At 45.2% G+C, this 16,214-nt stretch overlaps 1 protein-coding gene across 1 annotated transcript in view; it reads left to right on the forward strand.

Moving 5' to 3' along the window:
• Positions 1-16,214, forward strand: part of GLI2 (GLI family zinc finger 2) — a 1,057,303-nt gene that overhangs the window by 461,626 nt on the left and 579,463 nt on the right. Inside the window, exon 3 of the mRNA XM_069224622.1 lies at positions 7,507-7,662. Coding sequence (XP_069080723.1) covers positions 7,527-7,662 — 136 coding nt within the window. The 5' untranslated portion in view covers positions 7,507-7,526. The remainder of the gene's footprint in view (positions 1-7,506; positions 7,663-16,214) is intronic.

Genomic DNA, 16,214 nt, shown 5'->3' on the forward strand with positions numbered 1-16,214 from the left:
GTTTTATGCCTACCTCTGCTACGTAATTGTTCCAAGCACAGTGAAGCAATTTTCAGATTTCCTGCGCCCAGCATGGCCCTCCTTGCACTGGCGAGCTCTTTGTTCCACCTACGTGGCTATAACGCACACAATCATGTAGTGATATGCATATCATGCAATCACATCGTGCATAGCATGTTGTACAGTTGTGCATTGCCATATTGTACATTACTATTAGAGATACTCTGCGTACCTGCATAGCTTGGTCAGTAAGAAGGGGTGGGGGGGGGGGGCGAGAATTCCGATTTTCACGCAGTGAGGCTTGCATACATTGTAGGACAAGCAGTGTACATAAGAGGAACCTAAGGGGCTAAAGAGATGAATGCGGATTGGTAGGAGTACTGAGAGAGAAAATACAATATTTTGTAAAATAACCAATATTTTGAGAACTTTGAGAACAGAGAGGGCAAGAGTAGGTGTTCGTTTTTGTCTGTGTGTATGTAAACATCCCTGGTGAAATCTGACTGACATCTCACAATACCGACTGAAAGCACATGTACCCAACAATTTCTCCGAAAATACATTTATTAGGGGGTCGTAGCACCCCCAAACACCCCCACTGAAGCTACGCCGATGAGAGTACACTTAGGTGTCACCATGCAGTTTTGTCATTCATAACTTGCAGTTTAGGCATACTGTGCGTACTTAACAGTAACAGATGTGGAACCTGTGGTGATATGATGCATTTTTATAGTCATTGTTCTGAGTACCCTGTAGTGGCATCTCCTGTACCCTCTACTGATATCCTCTACACCAGTGGTCTCCAAACGTTTTAATGCCGCGCCCCCCCAGTTGAAAAATGTAAATCACTGGGCCCCCCTTCAAAATGTTTCACAATTATTTTATAAGGATGGCAATGTTTAAATATGTCTAGACCTATTTAAACATTGCATTTAAGTACGGTTACCTTTTTTACAAATGCAATAACATGCTTCTGCAGAAAAATGGCCTGTTATCTGTATAATGCTTCTTTTAGCCAGAGTCTGGTGCCCCCCCCTGGGATCACCTGAGGCCCCCCTTGCGGGGCCCACCCCCCAGTTTGAAGACCTCTGCTCTACACCCAGTACTGAGTCCTGCATGTAATAAGTAACTGTCAGGAGGGGTGCCCTTACAACACCTTCTCTGTGGAAGCCTCTATTATAGTGTTAAAAAAAAATTGTCCAACTTAAATCTCCTTTCTTGAAAAAATGTATTTGCATTATTGACTCAGTTTCCTACGAATTCAGTCGAACTTCTCATGAATATTTGATTGTGATTATAAATAGTCTCCTCCTGCTTTCTTTGTCAGTTCATCCACACTGCTCAGGCCATCCCAAGCTGAGCACTCCCTCTGTTCACATGAGCCATGAACCTCCGGACTGTCCACTATCCAGTACACACCCATTCCACTAGACTCGCCAGATGGAAATGAGCACCTGCATCAAATTATCGCTTGAGTAAATTACCTGGACACTGGCTTTGTGTGCACCAGAAAACAATTGTTAAGATTCTTTGTTTGTTTCACATAAGCTATCCCATTCGTGTCTCCCTACTTTTGCAAGCCTTCCTCTCCCATAATTCACCTGGAGCTATCTCTGCTCAAACGCTCAACATCTACTTAAGGTTCCTTACTTAAGGTGGGTCACTGCTGCAGCCAAGCTCTTCGGGGCCTTGGCCTTAAGGCCTGAAACAAATTTGCCTTCTTCAACATATCTCTGATCAACTTGCTTTCAGAAAAGAGTTTGAAACCTTTCTTAATTGTTAAGTTCACCTATCCTTAGGCCATTGCGACCCCTTCCCTACATTTTTTCAGTCTAGAGCGTTCTTTTTGAGGGTATGTTTTTCAGTGCATAGAAGCCACTCTGGTGTGCTTTTGCACTTAACAAATGTAGCATCATATCATATCATATCATTATATCATATCCTTCAACTCTACGTGGACCTCATCAGCCATTTACTCACTGTAATTACAATCTTTCCAGGCTCAAACTTCGGAGAGAACTGCCAAAAGAATAGATGAGGCCAGTCTGGTAATACCATCAGTGGTACCCACTCAGGGACACTTAGGCCCTCATTCTGACCCTGGCGGTGTCACACCGCCAGGGCAGGGGAAGCACCGCCAACAGGCTGGCGGTGCTTCCGGGGCATTCTGACCACGGCGGTACAGCCGCGGTCAGAAACGGGAAACCGGCGGTCTCCCGCCGGTTTCCCGCTGCCCTGGGGAATCATCCACGGCGGCGCTGCTTGCAGCGCCGCCATGGGGATTCCGACCCCCTTACCGCCATCCTGTTCCTGGCAGTGTTTGCCGCCAGGAACAGGATGGCGGTAACGGGTGTCGTGGGGCCCCTGGGGGCCCCTGCAGTGCCCATGCCAAAGGCATGGGCACTGCAGGGGCCCCCTAACAGGGCCCCACTATGATTTTCAGTGTCTGCTTGAAAATCGCGACGGGTTCAACTGCACCCGTCGCACCCCTTCCACTCCGTCGGCTCCATTCGGAGCCGGCATCCTCATGGAAGGGGTTTTCCCGCTGGGCTGGCGGGCGGCCTTCTGGCGGTCGCCCGCCAGCCCAGCGGGAAACTCTGAATAACCGCAGCGGTCTTTTGACCGCGCAGCGGTATTCTGACGGCGGGACTTTGGCGGGCGGCCTCCACCGCCCGCCAAAGTCAGAATGACCCCCTTAGTCCAAAATTCTTGGGGGAACCTCAATGTCAGGTATGTTTACTATATGTAAGGACCAGGAATTCATACAAAATTGTACAACAAGGCCTCACATACTGCCTGGAGAGCCATGCTTCTTCATCAGCTTGCCTCATTGCGAGAGAACGAAGCAGTGGAGGCTGTGCTCCCTTTATTAGCAGGGAGTAAGGGAGTACTTATTTGGGTAGTAGAGTATGGGATCCAAAGTGCAAGTTTAGAAATCTCTGGCACCTTTCAAAGTTATTCCCTTTAATATTGGGAGGGCCTAGGACATGGTTAAAAGTTTAATTGTGATGCCTGGTGGCGCTATTACCTCTGCATCCACTTAGTCAACATGTTTCAGACCTTTGTAGGCCTCTGTCTGCAGCCTCTATGGCTTTCATCAGGACCAGGATCCCTCATGATCTACCTCACTGATTGTTTGCATTCAAACCAGCAGGCATACTGATAGTACCACATTTTGTAAGTCAGCTGAGAAATATTCACCTGTCATACATATTGTTGATGGTCCTGTAGTGTATAATATCAAATAAAACATTACAAGACATAAAAACATGCATAGTTTGGTGATATGCCTGATATGCCACTGCACTTGCCATGTGTGTAGGAAAACACTGCATGCCACACAGGCTACTTGTAGGTGTGATTTTTATCATGTTAAAGATATTCCATATGAATTTACTGCATCTAACCCTAATCTAAATTCAAAAGGGCCCCACGGATAAGCTTTTGGAGGGGAGTCTTATTGTCACACTCTGTTCGGATAAGGTACCATAGATAGCAAAAATTCCCAGCAGCAATTGCTTTCAAACCTGGCTGCACACCTTTAATTCCTCCTCGCAAGCTTCACCAAAGTTTCTTCTCAGTTGCCTTACCTACAGTTACGCAGAGCTCTCCGGATCTTGTTGACTGGAAGGAGAGCCTATGTTTATGAAGCTGCCCCGGCCGCTGTTGCGCGCTGTTCATGCCCATCCATGCCATGCTGCGTTCTGCATTGCCTGGAAGAAATTGAAGTCCATTATAGGCGCATATTGGTTTCACATGGATTTTTTCATCTCTCTGTGTGGGGTGTGCACTGTATTTGTTATGCTAAGCGCAACCCTTTGGTAAGTCATTGACCTTATTTGCCAGCCGCAATGACCCCTTCTTTGAACTTTCACATTCTGTACCGTGCCTCACCCTAATCATTTTCAGAATAAGTATCTTCATGTTGCCCTTTAGGCCAGCGTGACCCCTCTTTACAGGTTTTAGTTTAGAGTGTTTCTTTTTTTAGGGTATTTTATATTCAAGTGCATAGAAATCACTCTGTTGTGTTTTTGTGCTTAACAAATACAGCACCATATCATATCAACATATCATGTCCTTCAAACTCTGTGTGGACCTCGTCTACTAATTTTCAGTCCACTTTCACTCTTTACTGACTCACCTTTTGGTAAATCATCCAGCTTATTTAAAAGCACCCTTCAGCACCCTCCCCTTTCTGAACTTTCATACTGTCTACCCTGGCCTCATCCTGGCTCACTCTAATCATTTTAAGAATGAGTATCTGCATGGCACCCCTTCTACAAATGGCAAAGGTTATGCTGCCCAAACTGCTCCCAATACCGAGAATTTTCCTAATCATCTTACGTTGACCTTGTCCTTGCCAAATAATCCTCCTTCCGGACTTTCTCTCCTGTCATCATTCTCACCCACACCTATTGTCTGGCCTCTGCAATACCTCCTACCTACACCTTGCATATCTATCAACCAACATCGCATTTTTAATGGCAATACTGTCGTCGCCACAAAGATCCAAATGAGACATTCCTTCACTCTTCCACTCCCCCATCCTTCACTCCACCAGTTCTCAAGTCAACATAATTGTGAGGACTCTTCTCTTGACCCTACCTCAGATGTCCACTTGCCATGGGGGGACTGGAATTACACCTAGAGTACTCTTAACTCACCATAGCTTACTAAGGCAAGAATTCTTGACTTACTGAAGGAAGAGGTAGTAGGTTTGGAATTCAGATACAGTATGACACAGTTGCACATTACAAAATGAATGCCCAGTCTTTACTATTACATCTAAAATAATAGAAATGTAGGCAGTTAATGTGTTAACCACAATCAACCAGAAGTTTCTAGCATCTTCTGGGGCTAAGTTGGGATCTCAATTATTCTAGCTCTTACATGGTTAGACGTTTTAGCATACTTTTAGTTAGTGTTCATTGCCAAAGGTATCCACTGGTGAAGCATAGCAAAACCTCTGTAATCTTTAGCTCCCTTGGACTTTGCAAGATCTCAGTTTAAAACCTCTGATACATGCAAAAAGGTGTCCAACAAGGTTCTGCAAAGCACATTTCAATCAAAAACAAATTTGACTTTCTCCACGAGGAGCTGGGCATCACCTACGTGTCAGATTTGATCAGGGCGGCCCCACTTGTCCTCTGGATCTCCATCCCTTGGCTGAATTTCGTAAAGTCCATGCCCAAGGCTATTGGTTGAGAGGGCACGTTCTCATCTCCTTCCTTCCTTTCCAAAGCTGAAATCTCTAAAGTCAAACAACTTTTCTTGTGATTTGTACAGACCTCCAGGGAGCAAGAACAGCTAAGTAAACCCAGCCTACGAGAGTATGCAATTATTTAAACAGGACCTAACCTCAAGCAGTATTCGTGCTGGGTTTTGAGTGCATGGGACAGACCACTTTTAGCCAGATTGCGATTAGAGACCCTAAGATCTCTTAGCTGTTTTTCCCTTGGCCAGTATGACCCTTGCTTCATTTTAGATTGTCCTGTGATGAGTCTGCTGTGCAATCTCCTGAGCACTTTGTCTTCTTTTGCAAATATTATGCACTGTTTTACCCGAAAGTATTTAAAACCAATTTTGAATATGCATGGACACGGATAACACAAGCCAGCCTTGTATTTCTTTATGATCATTGCCCAATATCCTGGTCTGTTCTAATTTTGGTGTTTTTTTTAAATCAGCTTTTTGCAAACAAAACACGTTATCTGTAGGATTGGTTGTTTTTATCCAAGCTTTTATCTTTGTGATGAACAGTGCAATATCTTTGCTGCTTTTATGACTGTTTTTTAATAAATAAATAAAGCTTTCTATGATGAAGATGATGATTGTTTCTGGAGTTCAATGTTCTGTCACTTTAGTGCTCTCCTTAGCGCCATTGTGCAAACACCATTAATAATCTATTACCAAACGTATTGGAGGCACCACATGAAAGTGATTTTGAAATACATTTATTTTATCATCAAGGTTTCTAATAAAAACATCAGTTGTCATTCAACATGAATATAATATTTGTTCATCCAATTGATACCATATGTGAGTTTCTTTTCATCCAACGTGACCTTCTCGCTGATAATCAGTGAGACTCACTTGAAGAAACCTTAAGGACCTACCAATTGAGGAGTGTTTTGTGATTTTCTATGTCTATCACAGGTGCTAAACCTTTTTCTATTATAAATGTATTTCTAGTGGCTAGCATCTTTCTGCCCTTTGTCTTGGTTGTTTCCTCATCCGAGGGATAAATGAAGGCAGCTCAGTTTGTCTAAGCCTATACCTCAACACCTGTGCCAAATCCACCACTAAAAAAGGAACTGGGGTTCTCAAACAAGTGAAAGGGCACTTACTGGTTGTGAAGGCAAAACTGGACTGCATCTCGAAACTATGGGATTCTTAGTATACAATGGCCTCCTGACTCTTGAACTGCAATAGGGTTTGCTGGAAAAAGTTCAGAAGATTATTTAGGATGCCCAATTTTTCCAAATCGAGTGAAGGTGCCAAGAGGTGCTTAGAAATCAAATGACACCTCACAGAGGACATACATGTCCCATAAGAATTTTATGGGCTGTATCTTTGAACTGATCACTCACAGTTAAGATTTTTGGTGTCGCTGGCACTCATCTGGTAGGTCGGGATGCATCAGGAGCACAGGCCGTTAGTCTCAGTGATAATATCTCCTTCTCATCCCCCCATGTTTTGCTGAAACAACATAAATCTGTTTCTTTTTCCGCCTCCAAATAGATTCTTTCCATTTTCATGCATCCAACTGATTCTGTAATCGAAGTATTGGATGGACATTCTCTCTCTACTTCTCAGCCCTGCCAAGATTGAGAATGACTGCCTCCTCACATATGTTTAGGGGTAGTCTCTGGAGATGATCGTTGTTTCTCTGGGAGGTGTGTCACATGTCTTTCTCTAGGTTTCATTTTCTGAATTTAGCATCTCTGGAGGGGATTTTAGGATCCTTGAAGTAGATGTGTGGACAACATATTTGGATCTCTGCAGGTGATCTGTGGAATTCTTGAGGGATTCTGTTGATCTCCAGATGTGATATCTGGATCTTGCTAAATGGGATCTGGATCTTTGGAGTTGATCATTGAACATTTGAGATTATATTTGGGTCTGTGGATATAGTTTTGTGTATTTTGAAGTTGGCTTTTGTTTCCCTGGAGGGTATATGTGAGTTTCTTGATGTAAATATATTGCGCATGGAGGTGATCTTACTTGATGTAATTTATATTGGAGATTTCTGAAGCTGTTCTTTGCATCTATAGAAATGATATTTCAATATTTGAAAGTGATCCTGTAATCTATGAAGGATTAGCATGTTTCTCTCCCTCTTTGGAAGCAAATGTATGAACTGTGGAGGTGGTGTTTGGATCACTTGAAGTAATCTTTTTTGATCAGTTGGCGGCATGTACTCTTCCTAGCACCGTTATCATACAATTCTGCAAAGCTCACACAAGAAAGTGCTGAAGGTTAATGTCCATCTTTCTTCTCTTTCAGGTGATTGTGCAGGGGCATGAATGTCTGAGATGGCAACATCGGTTCCTGTGAGTACCTGTGAGAAGAAAGAAGTCAAAGGAAGCAGTCTACAGGACAATGTGTTCATTGATGCTGGGAAGAAGGTGTCCCACTTATCTGTAGCAGCAACACGAGGAGGTACATTGAAATATGAAAGGAGAAGAATTTCATAAAACAATTACATAATTTAAAAAATCCGATTTGATCAGAATTTCCGTTTTCAGCAGTGAATAAAGTGTGAATGATAACTTTCCAGTTCCCTTCTGAGTGTGTTCCACCATACCCAATCACAGATCAAAATTATTTCCTGCATATTTTAACATAGCAACTTCAGCAAAAGAAGAGTAAATAATTGTCAAACGTTTCATCACAGATGTACCTTCCTAATAGTTTTGTCAGTTATGGACATTCCACTTAATGCAACCTTGTTTTTGGTTTAGGCTTGCTCTGGGCATAAAAAAAAGTCTAGATTTCTGAGGAAGTATCTCTATACCCTTTGTGTTTGAATGAGTTGGATTATGCTGTACAGAAACCTGCCTGGGTAGTCATTAGGGGTTTTCAGGTAGGTCCCTGAGAGCTTTTCTTTAACGATTTGAAGATAGGCACAAAGTAGGCATGTCTACCAACATTCCCCATGGAGTGCACTCCTTAGGAAAACCCACAGCTGCAGAATGGTTCTGCACCAAAATGTGGTGGAACATCAAGTAATTGGTTAAGATGAGCTACATACACAATATATATAATACTACAAGTAGAGGGAGAATTCCAGGAAATAGGTGCTAGAAGGGCAGAGGCTCAGAATGCAGATGTCACTCATAAGGACCAGTGATAATAAAGAGGTGATGAGCGGAGGGAAGAAATTGAGGGAAGAGGCAAGGGGTTGGCTATGTTGGAGCAGGGCAATGTCAAGGACTAGATTTAAAATAAGGATGAAGCATTGTATCAGTGGCATACTGAGATCCAGCCAGTGTGTTCCTAGAGGTTAGAAGGGTCTGAAGAGGTTAAAATGTGTCCTGATGGTGAATTTGAAAACTTTTGTATAGAGTGGGAAGTAGTGTGAGAGAAAAAGGAGCATGCCACAGTAATGTTTCAGTCCACTGGACTTGGATATCAATCCATGTTTTTCGCAGAACAAAACATGAGACTAGAACATGGCTGCTGAGGTGATCAAAGTGGATAGATGTGTGTGATTGTCAATGTTTTTGGAGATTTGTGGTGATGTACGAGAAGATACATTTTGTTTCAATTATAAGTAGGTAGTAGGAAAAGCCAATGGAATCCTTATGTTACCAAGGACGGCAGTGAGAGAAACATGAGAAGAGGACAGAGTATAGTGCTTGCTTACAGGTTGAATGACCCAAATATCTATTTCACAATATTGTGTGGCATGAATCAAAATAAAATGTGCCAAAATATTGTCACTACAAAAATGTTGTGCAACAGAATACTGATGGTAAAAATATTTTTTATACATATAATATTATTTTCTATAATATCTTATTTAATACTGTTTGCTTTCCTATAGTTGAAAAAGATATAGGGGCTCATTACAACTTTGGTAGTTGGAAAACTCGGACCGTCAAAGCCACGAGGAAGAGGCAGCCCTCATACTTGCTGCCTCCCCCTCAGTCATATTACGATGTTCCCATCAGGCTGACCGGAGGGAACGTTGTATGACGACTGGAACAGTGCTACGGTATTGGCCTCGGTTCCTGTAAGGGAGCTGAGGCCAATACCATAGCACACCAGCACCCTGTGAAAGTTCCCAGTCTCCAAAGCAGACAGCGTGCATTCTGAGGGTGCTGGGCAGGGTGGCAGGGTGGGCCCTTGTTCTGCCCATGCCTGGATATGGTATTGGGCAGTGCAGGGGCCTTCCTGTGGCCCCGTGCACTATGTTTCCGCCAAACTTTCCTTGGCGGGATCCCTGCCAAGGAAAGGCTGATGGAAACAGGAATAATAATCAGCACGGCTGCCCTGAGTTCAGCACCATCGTGGCTGACCATGAGTCTGCCTGCCATCAGCCCGCCAGGAACCTTTTTCCCGGCGTGACAGCAGTCTGACTGCCAGGGTTGTAATGTGGCAGTCGGATCTCCTGGAGGGTGTAGGAAAGTACCATCTTGCCTGGCATGTTACCCCCATTTTTCACTGTATATATGTTGTTTTAGTTGTATGTGTCACTGGGACCCTGGTAACCCAGGGCCCCAGTGCTCATAAGTGTGCCTGAATGTGTTACCTGTGTAGTGACTAACTGTCTCACTGAGGCTCTGCTAATCAGAACCTCAGTGGTTATGCTCTCTCATTTCTTTCCAAATTGTCACTAACAGGCTAGTGACCATTTTTACCAATTTACATTGGCTTACTGGAACACCCTTATAATTCCCTAGTATATGGTACTGAGGTACCCAGGGTATTGGGGTTCCAGGAGATCCCTATGGGCTGCATCATTTCTTTTGCCACCCATAGGGAGCTCTGACAATTCTTACACAGGCCTGCCACTGCAGCCTGAGTGAAATAACGTCCACGTTATTTCACAGCCATTTTACACTGCACTTAAGTAACTTATAAGTCACCTATATGTCTAACCTTTACCTGGTAAAGGTTAGGTGCAAAGTTACTTAGTGTGAGGGCACCCTGGCACTAGCCAAGGTGCCCCCACATTGTTCAGAGCCAATTCCCTGAACTTTGTGAGTGCGGGGACACCATTACACACGTGCACTACATATAGGTCACTACCTATATGTAGCTTCACAATGGTAACTCCGAATATGGCCATGTAACATGTCTATGATCATGGAATTGCCCCCTCTATGCCATCCTGGCATAGTTGGCACAATCCCATGATCCCAGTGGTCTGTAGCACAGACCCTGGTACTGCCAAACTGCCCTTCCTGGGGTTTCACTGCAGCTGCTGCTGCTGCCAACCCCTCAGACAGGCATCTGCCCTCCTGGGGTCCAGCCAGGCCTGGCCCAGGATGGCAGAACAAAGAACTTCCTCTGAGAGAGGGTGTGACACCCTCTCCCTTTGGAAAATGGTGTGAAGGCAGGGGAGGAGTAGCCTCCCCCAGCCTCTGGAAATGCTTTGTTGGGCACAGAGGTGCCCAATTCTGCATAAGCCAGTCTACACCGGTTCAGGGGACCCCTTAGCCCTGCTCTGGCGTGAAACTGGACAAAGGAAAGGGGAGTGACCACTCCCCTGACCTGCACCTCCCCTGGGAGGTGTCCAGAGCTCCTCCAGTGTGCTCCAGACCTCTGCCATCTTGGAAACAGAGGTGCTGCTGGCACACTGGACTGCTCTGAGTGGCCAGTGCCACCAGGTGACGTCAGAGACTCCTTGTGATAGGCTCCTTCAGGTGTTGCTAGCCTATCCTCTCTCCTAGGTAGCCAAACCCTCTTTTCTGGCTATTTAGGGTCTCTGTCTCTGGGGAAACTTTAGATAACGAATGCAAGAGCTCATCCGAGTTCCTCTGCATCTCTCTCTTCACCTTCTGCCAAGGAATCGACTGCTGACCGCGCTGGAAGCCTGCAAACCTGCAACATAGTAGCAAAGACGACTACTGCAACTCTGTAACGCTGATCCTGCCGCCTTCTCGACTGTTTTCCTGCTTGTGCATGCTGTGGGGGTAGTCTGCCTCCTCTCTGCACCAGAAGCTCCGAAGAAATCTCCCGTGGGTCGACGGAATCTTCCCCCTGCAACCGCAGGCACCAAAAAGCTGCATTACCGGTCCCTTGGGTCTCCTCTCAGCACGACGAGCGAGGTCCCTCGAATCCAGCGACTCTGTCCAAGTGACCCCCACAGTCCAGTGACTCCTCAGTCCAAGTTTGGTGGAGGTAAGTCCTTGCCTCACCTCGCTGGGCTGCATTGCTGGGAACCGCGACTTTTGCAGCTACTCCGGCCCCTGTGCACTTCCGGCGGAAATCCTTTGTGCACAGCCAAGCCTGGGTCCACGGCACTCTAACCTGCATTGCACGACTTTCTAAGTTGGCCTCCGGCGATGTGGGACTCCTTTGTGCAACTTCGGCGAGCACCGTTTCACGCATCCTCGTAGTGCCTGTTTCTGGCACTTGTCCGGGTGCTACCGGCTTCAGAGAGGGCTCCTTGTCTTGCTCGACGTCCTCTCTCTCTTCTGGTCCAATTTGCGACCTCCTGGTCCCTCCTGGGCCTCAGCAGCGTCCAAAAACGCTAACCGCACGATTTGCAGCTAGCAAGGCTTGTTGGCGTTCTTTCGGCGGGAAAACACTTCTGCACGACTCTCCACGGCAAGAGGGATCCGTCCACCAAAGGGGAAGTCTCTAGCCCTTTTCGTTCCTGCAGAAACCTCAGCTTCTTCTGTCCAGTAGAAGCTTCTTTGCACCCGCAGCTGGCATTTCCTGGGCATCTGCCCATCTCCGACTTGCTTGTGACTTTTGGACTTGGTCCCCTTGTTCCACAGGTACCCTAGATTGGAAATCCACAGTTGTTGCATTGCTGGGTTGTGTCTTTCCTGCATTATTCCTCTAACACAACTTCTTTGTCCTTAGGGGAACTTTAGTGCACTTTGCACTCACTTTTCAGGGTCTTGGGGAGGGTTATTTTTCTAACTCTCACTATTTTCTAATAGTCCCAGCGACCCTCTACAAGGTCACATAGGTTTGGGGTCCATTCGTGGTTCGCATTCCACTTTTGGAGTATATGGTTTGTGTTGCCCCTATCCCTATGTTTCCCCATTGCATCCTATTGTAACTATACATTGTTTGCACTGTTTTCTAAGACTATACTGCATATTTTTGCTATTGTGTATATATATCTTGTGTATATTTGCTATCCTCTCACTGAGGGTACACTCTAAGATACTTTGGCATATTGTCATAAAAATAAAGTACCTTTATTTTTAGTATAACTGTGTATTGTGTTTTCTTATGATATTGTGCATATGACACTTAGTGGTACTGTAGTTTGCTTCACACGTCTCCTAGTTCAGCCTAAGCTGCTCTGCTAAGCTACCATTATCTATCAGCCTAAGCTGCTAGACACCCTATACACTAATAAGGGATAACTGGGCCTGGTGCAAGGTGCAAGTACCCCTTGGTACTCACTACAAGCCAGTCCAGCCTCCTACATTGGTTGTGCAGCGGTGGGATAAGTGCTTTGAGACTACTTACCACTCTTGTCATTGTACTTTTCATAAGAGAAAAATATACAAAACAAGTTCAGTGTATATACACATAGCCAAAAAGTTTTGCATTTCCTCTTTTCACTCTTTTCTAAGTGCTGAAAAGTACTTCTAACTTTCTAAAAAGTTCTAAAAAGTTTTAAAAGTTTTTTTTCTCTGTCTTTCTAAAAGCTCTGACAAACTTTTTATCTTTTACTATCACTTTAACTCTCTCTAAAAATGTCTGGCACAGGCCAAAATGTTGATCTGTCCAAACTTGCATATGATCACCTTAGCTGGAAAGGAGCAAGGAATCTCTGCATAGAGAGAGGTTTGAGTGTAGGGAAGAATCCTTCCTTAGAACTGTTAATTAACATGCTTAGAGTACAGGATAAGGCCATAAGTGCCCAATCTGTAGAAAAAGTAGCTAATGGTTCTCAATCAGATCCAGGGACTCCCCCAGGAAAAGATTCAGGAAAGAAACTTCCTAGCCTGCCCATTACTAGACAGTCTAGCATAGTTGGTAATGATGATGAGCCACACCATATAAATAGTGTTGTCTCACATCATAGCAAAAGCATTTATTCTCACCATACTGGTAGTGATGTTTCTGTTAGCCAAGCTGTTAGGGTGGCTTCTGTAAGGGACAGGTCTCCTTCTGTCCATTCTCACCATACTTCTGTTTCAAGACATGTCCCTCCCACCCACCCTGATGACAGATTGTTAGAAAGGGAGCTCAATAGATTGAGAGTGGAACAAACCAGACTGAAGCTCAAGAAGCAACAGCTGGATTTGGATAGACAGACTTTAGAAGTAGAGAAGGAGAGACAGAAACTGGGTTTAGAAACCCATGGTGGCAGCAGCAGTATTCCCCATAGTCATCCTGCAAAAGAGCATGATTCCAGGAATCTGCACAAGATAGTTCCCCCTTACAAGGAGGGGGATGACATTAACAAGTGGTTTGCTGCACTTGAGAGGGCCTGTGTTGTACAGGATGTCCCTCAAAGGCAGTGGGCTGCTATCCTATGGCTATCATTTAGTGGAAAAGGTAGGGATAGGCTCCTTACTGTGAAAGAAAATGATGCTAATAATTTCCAAGTTCTTAAGAATGCACTCCTGGATGGTTATGGCTCAACCACTGAACAATACAGGATAAAGTTCAGAGAGACCAAAAAGGAGTCTTCACAAGACTGGGTTGATTTCATTGACCATTCAGTGAAGGCCTTGGAGGGGTGGTTACATGGCAGTAAAGTTACTGATTATGACAGCCTGTATAACTTGATCCTGAGAGAGCATATTCTTAATAATTGTGTGTCTGATTTGTTGCACCAGTACTTGGTGGACTCTGATCTGACCTCTCCCCAAGAATTGGGAAAGAAGGCAGACAAATGGGTCAGAACAAGAGTGAACAGAAAAGTTCATACAGGGGGTGACAAAGATGGCAACAAAAAGAAGGATGGTAAGTCTTCTGACAAGGGTGGGGACAAATCTAAAAATTAGTCTTCATCAGGGCCACAAAAACACTCTGGTGGGGGTGGTGGGCCCAAATCCTCTTTTAATCAGAACAAGGAAAAGAAACCATGGTGCTATTTATGTAAAATAAAAGGCCATTGGACAACAGATCCCAGTTGTCCAAAGAAAGGCACCAAGCCTCTTACCACTACAACCCCTACTGCTACACCTAGTGTCCCTACTAATAGCAGTGGTGGTGGGAGAAAACCTACTAATAGCCAATCCAAGGGAGTAGCTGGGCTCACTATTGGTAACTTAGTTGGGGTTGGCCTTGTTAGGGAGGCCACAGAGGCTGTGTTAGTCTCTGAGGGGGCTATTGATTTAGCCACCTTAGTTGCTTGTCCCCTTAATATGGATAAGTACAAGCAGCTACCCCTAATAAATGGTGTTGAGGTTCAGGCCTACAGGGACACTGGTGCCAGTGTGACTATGGTCATAGAGAAACTGGTCCACCCTGAACAACACCTACTTGGTCACCAGTACCAAGTAACCGATGCTCACAACAACACACTTAGCCACCCCATGGCTGTTGTTAATCTCAACTGGGGGGGTGTTACTGGTCCAAAGAAAGTTGTGGTAGCTTCAGATTTACCTGTAGACTGTCTATTAGAGAATGATTTGGAGACATCAGCTTGGTCAGATGTGGAGTTGGAGGCCCATGCAGCAATGCTGGGCATCCCAGGGCATATTTTTGCTTTGACAAGGGCTCAGGCCAAAAAGCAAAAAGGACAGGGAAGCTTGGATCCTGGAACAATGGACCAAGTGCTCCCTAAAGCTAGGGCTAGTAGAAGCAAACCACTTCCTACTATCCCTCCCTCTATAGTGGATTCAACTTCTGAGGAAGAAGAATTCCCTCCCTGTGCAGAACCTACACCAGAGGAGCTGGAAGCAGACACTGCTGAGCTTTTGGGTGAAGGGGGGCCTGCCAGAGAGGAGCTGAGTGTGGCACAGCAAACCTGTCCCACATTAGAGGGTCTCAGACAGCAAGCTGTCAAACAGGCTAATGGGGATGTCAGTGACTCTCACAGAGTTTACTGGGAGGACAACCTCTTGTACACTGAGCATAGGGATCCTAAACCTGGAGCTGCCAGGAGATTAGTGATTCCTCAGGAGTACAGAAAGTTCCTCCTAACCCTGGCACATGACATTCCCCTAGCTTGGCACCTGGGTCAAATGAAAACTTGCGACAGACTGGTTCCATTGTTTCATTGGCCTAGGATGTCTGAGGACACAAAGGAATTTTGTAAGTCCTGTGAAACCTGTCAAGCCAGTGGCAAGACAGGTGGCACCCCAAAGGCACCCCTTATTCCACTGCCTGTGGTTGGGGTTCCCTTTGAAAGGGTAGGGGTTGACATAGTTGGCCCCCTTGACCCTCCTACTGCTTCAGGCAATAGATTTATCTTGGTGGTAGTGGACCATGCCACAAGATATCCTGAAGCTATTCCTTTAAGGACCACTACAGCACCTGCAGTGGCAAAGGCCCTCCTGGGAATATTTTCCAGGGTGGGCTTCCCAAAGGAAGTAGTATCAGACAGGGGAAGCAATTTCATGTCTGCATACTTAAAGGCCATGTGGAAGGAGTGTGGTGTAACGTACAAGTTCACAACACCCTATCATCCACAAACAAATGGACTGGTGGAGAGATTTAATAAAACTCTCAAAGGCATGATTATGGGTCTCCCTGAAAAACTCCGCAGGAGATGGGATATCCTCCTACCATGCCTCCTTTTTGCCTACAGGGAGGTACCCCAGAAAGGAGTGGGCTTCAGCCCCTTTGAACTTCTTTTTGGACACCCTGTTAGGGGTCCACTCACACTTGTAAAGGAGGGTTGGGAACAACCTTTAAAAGCTCCTAAGCAGGATATTGTGGATTATGTACTTGGCCTCAGATCAAGGATGGCTGAGTACCTGAAAAAGGCCAGTAAAAACCTTCAGGCCAGCCAAGAGCTCCAGAAGCAATGGCATGATCAGAAGGCTGTTTTGGTTCAGTACCAACAAGGGCAGAAAGTGTGGGTCTTGGAGCCTGTGGCCCCAAGAGCACTCCAAGAT

This window comes from Pleurodeles waltl, chromosome 3_1, assembly GCF_031143425.1.
Source record: "Pleurodeles waltl isolate 20211129_DDA chromosome 3_1, aPleWal1.hap1.20221129, whole genome shotgun sequence".
NCBI lineage: Eukaryota > Metazoa > Chordata > Amphibia > Caudata > Salamandridae > Pleurodeles > Pleurodeles waltl.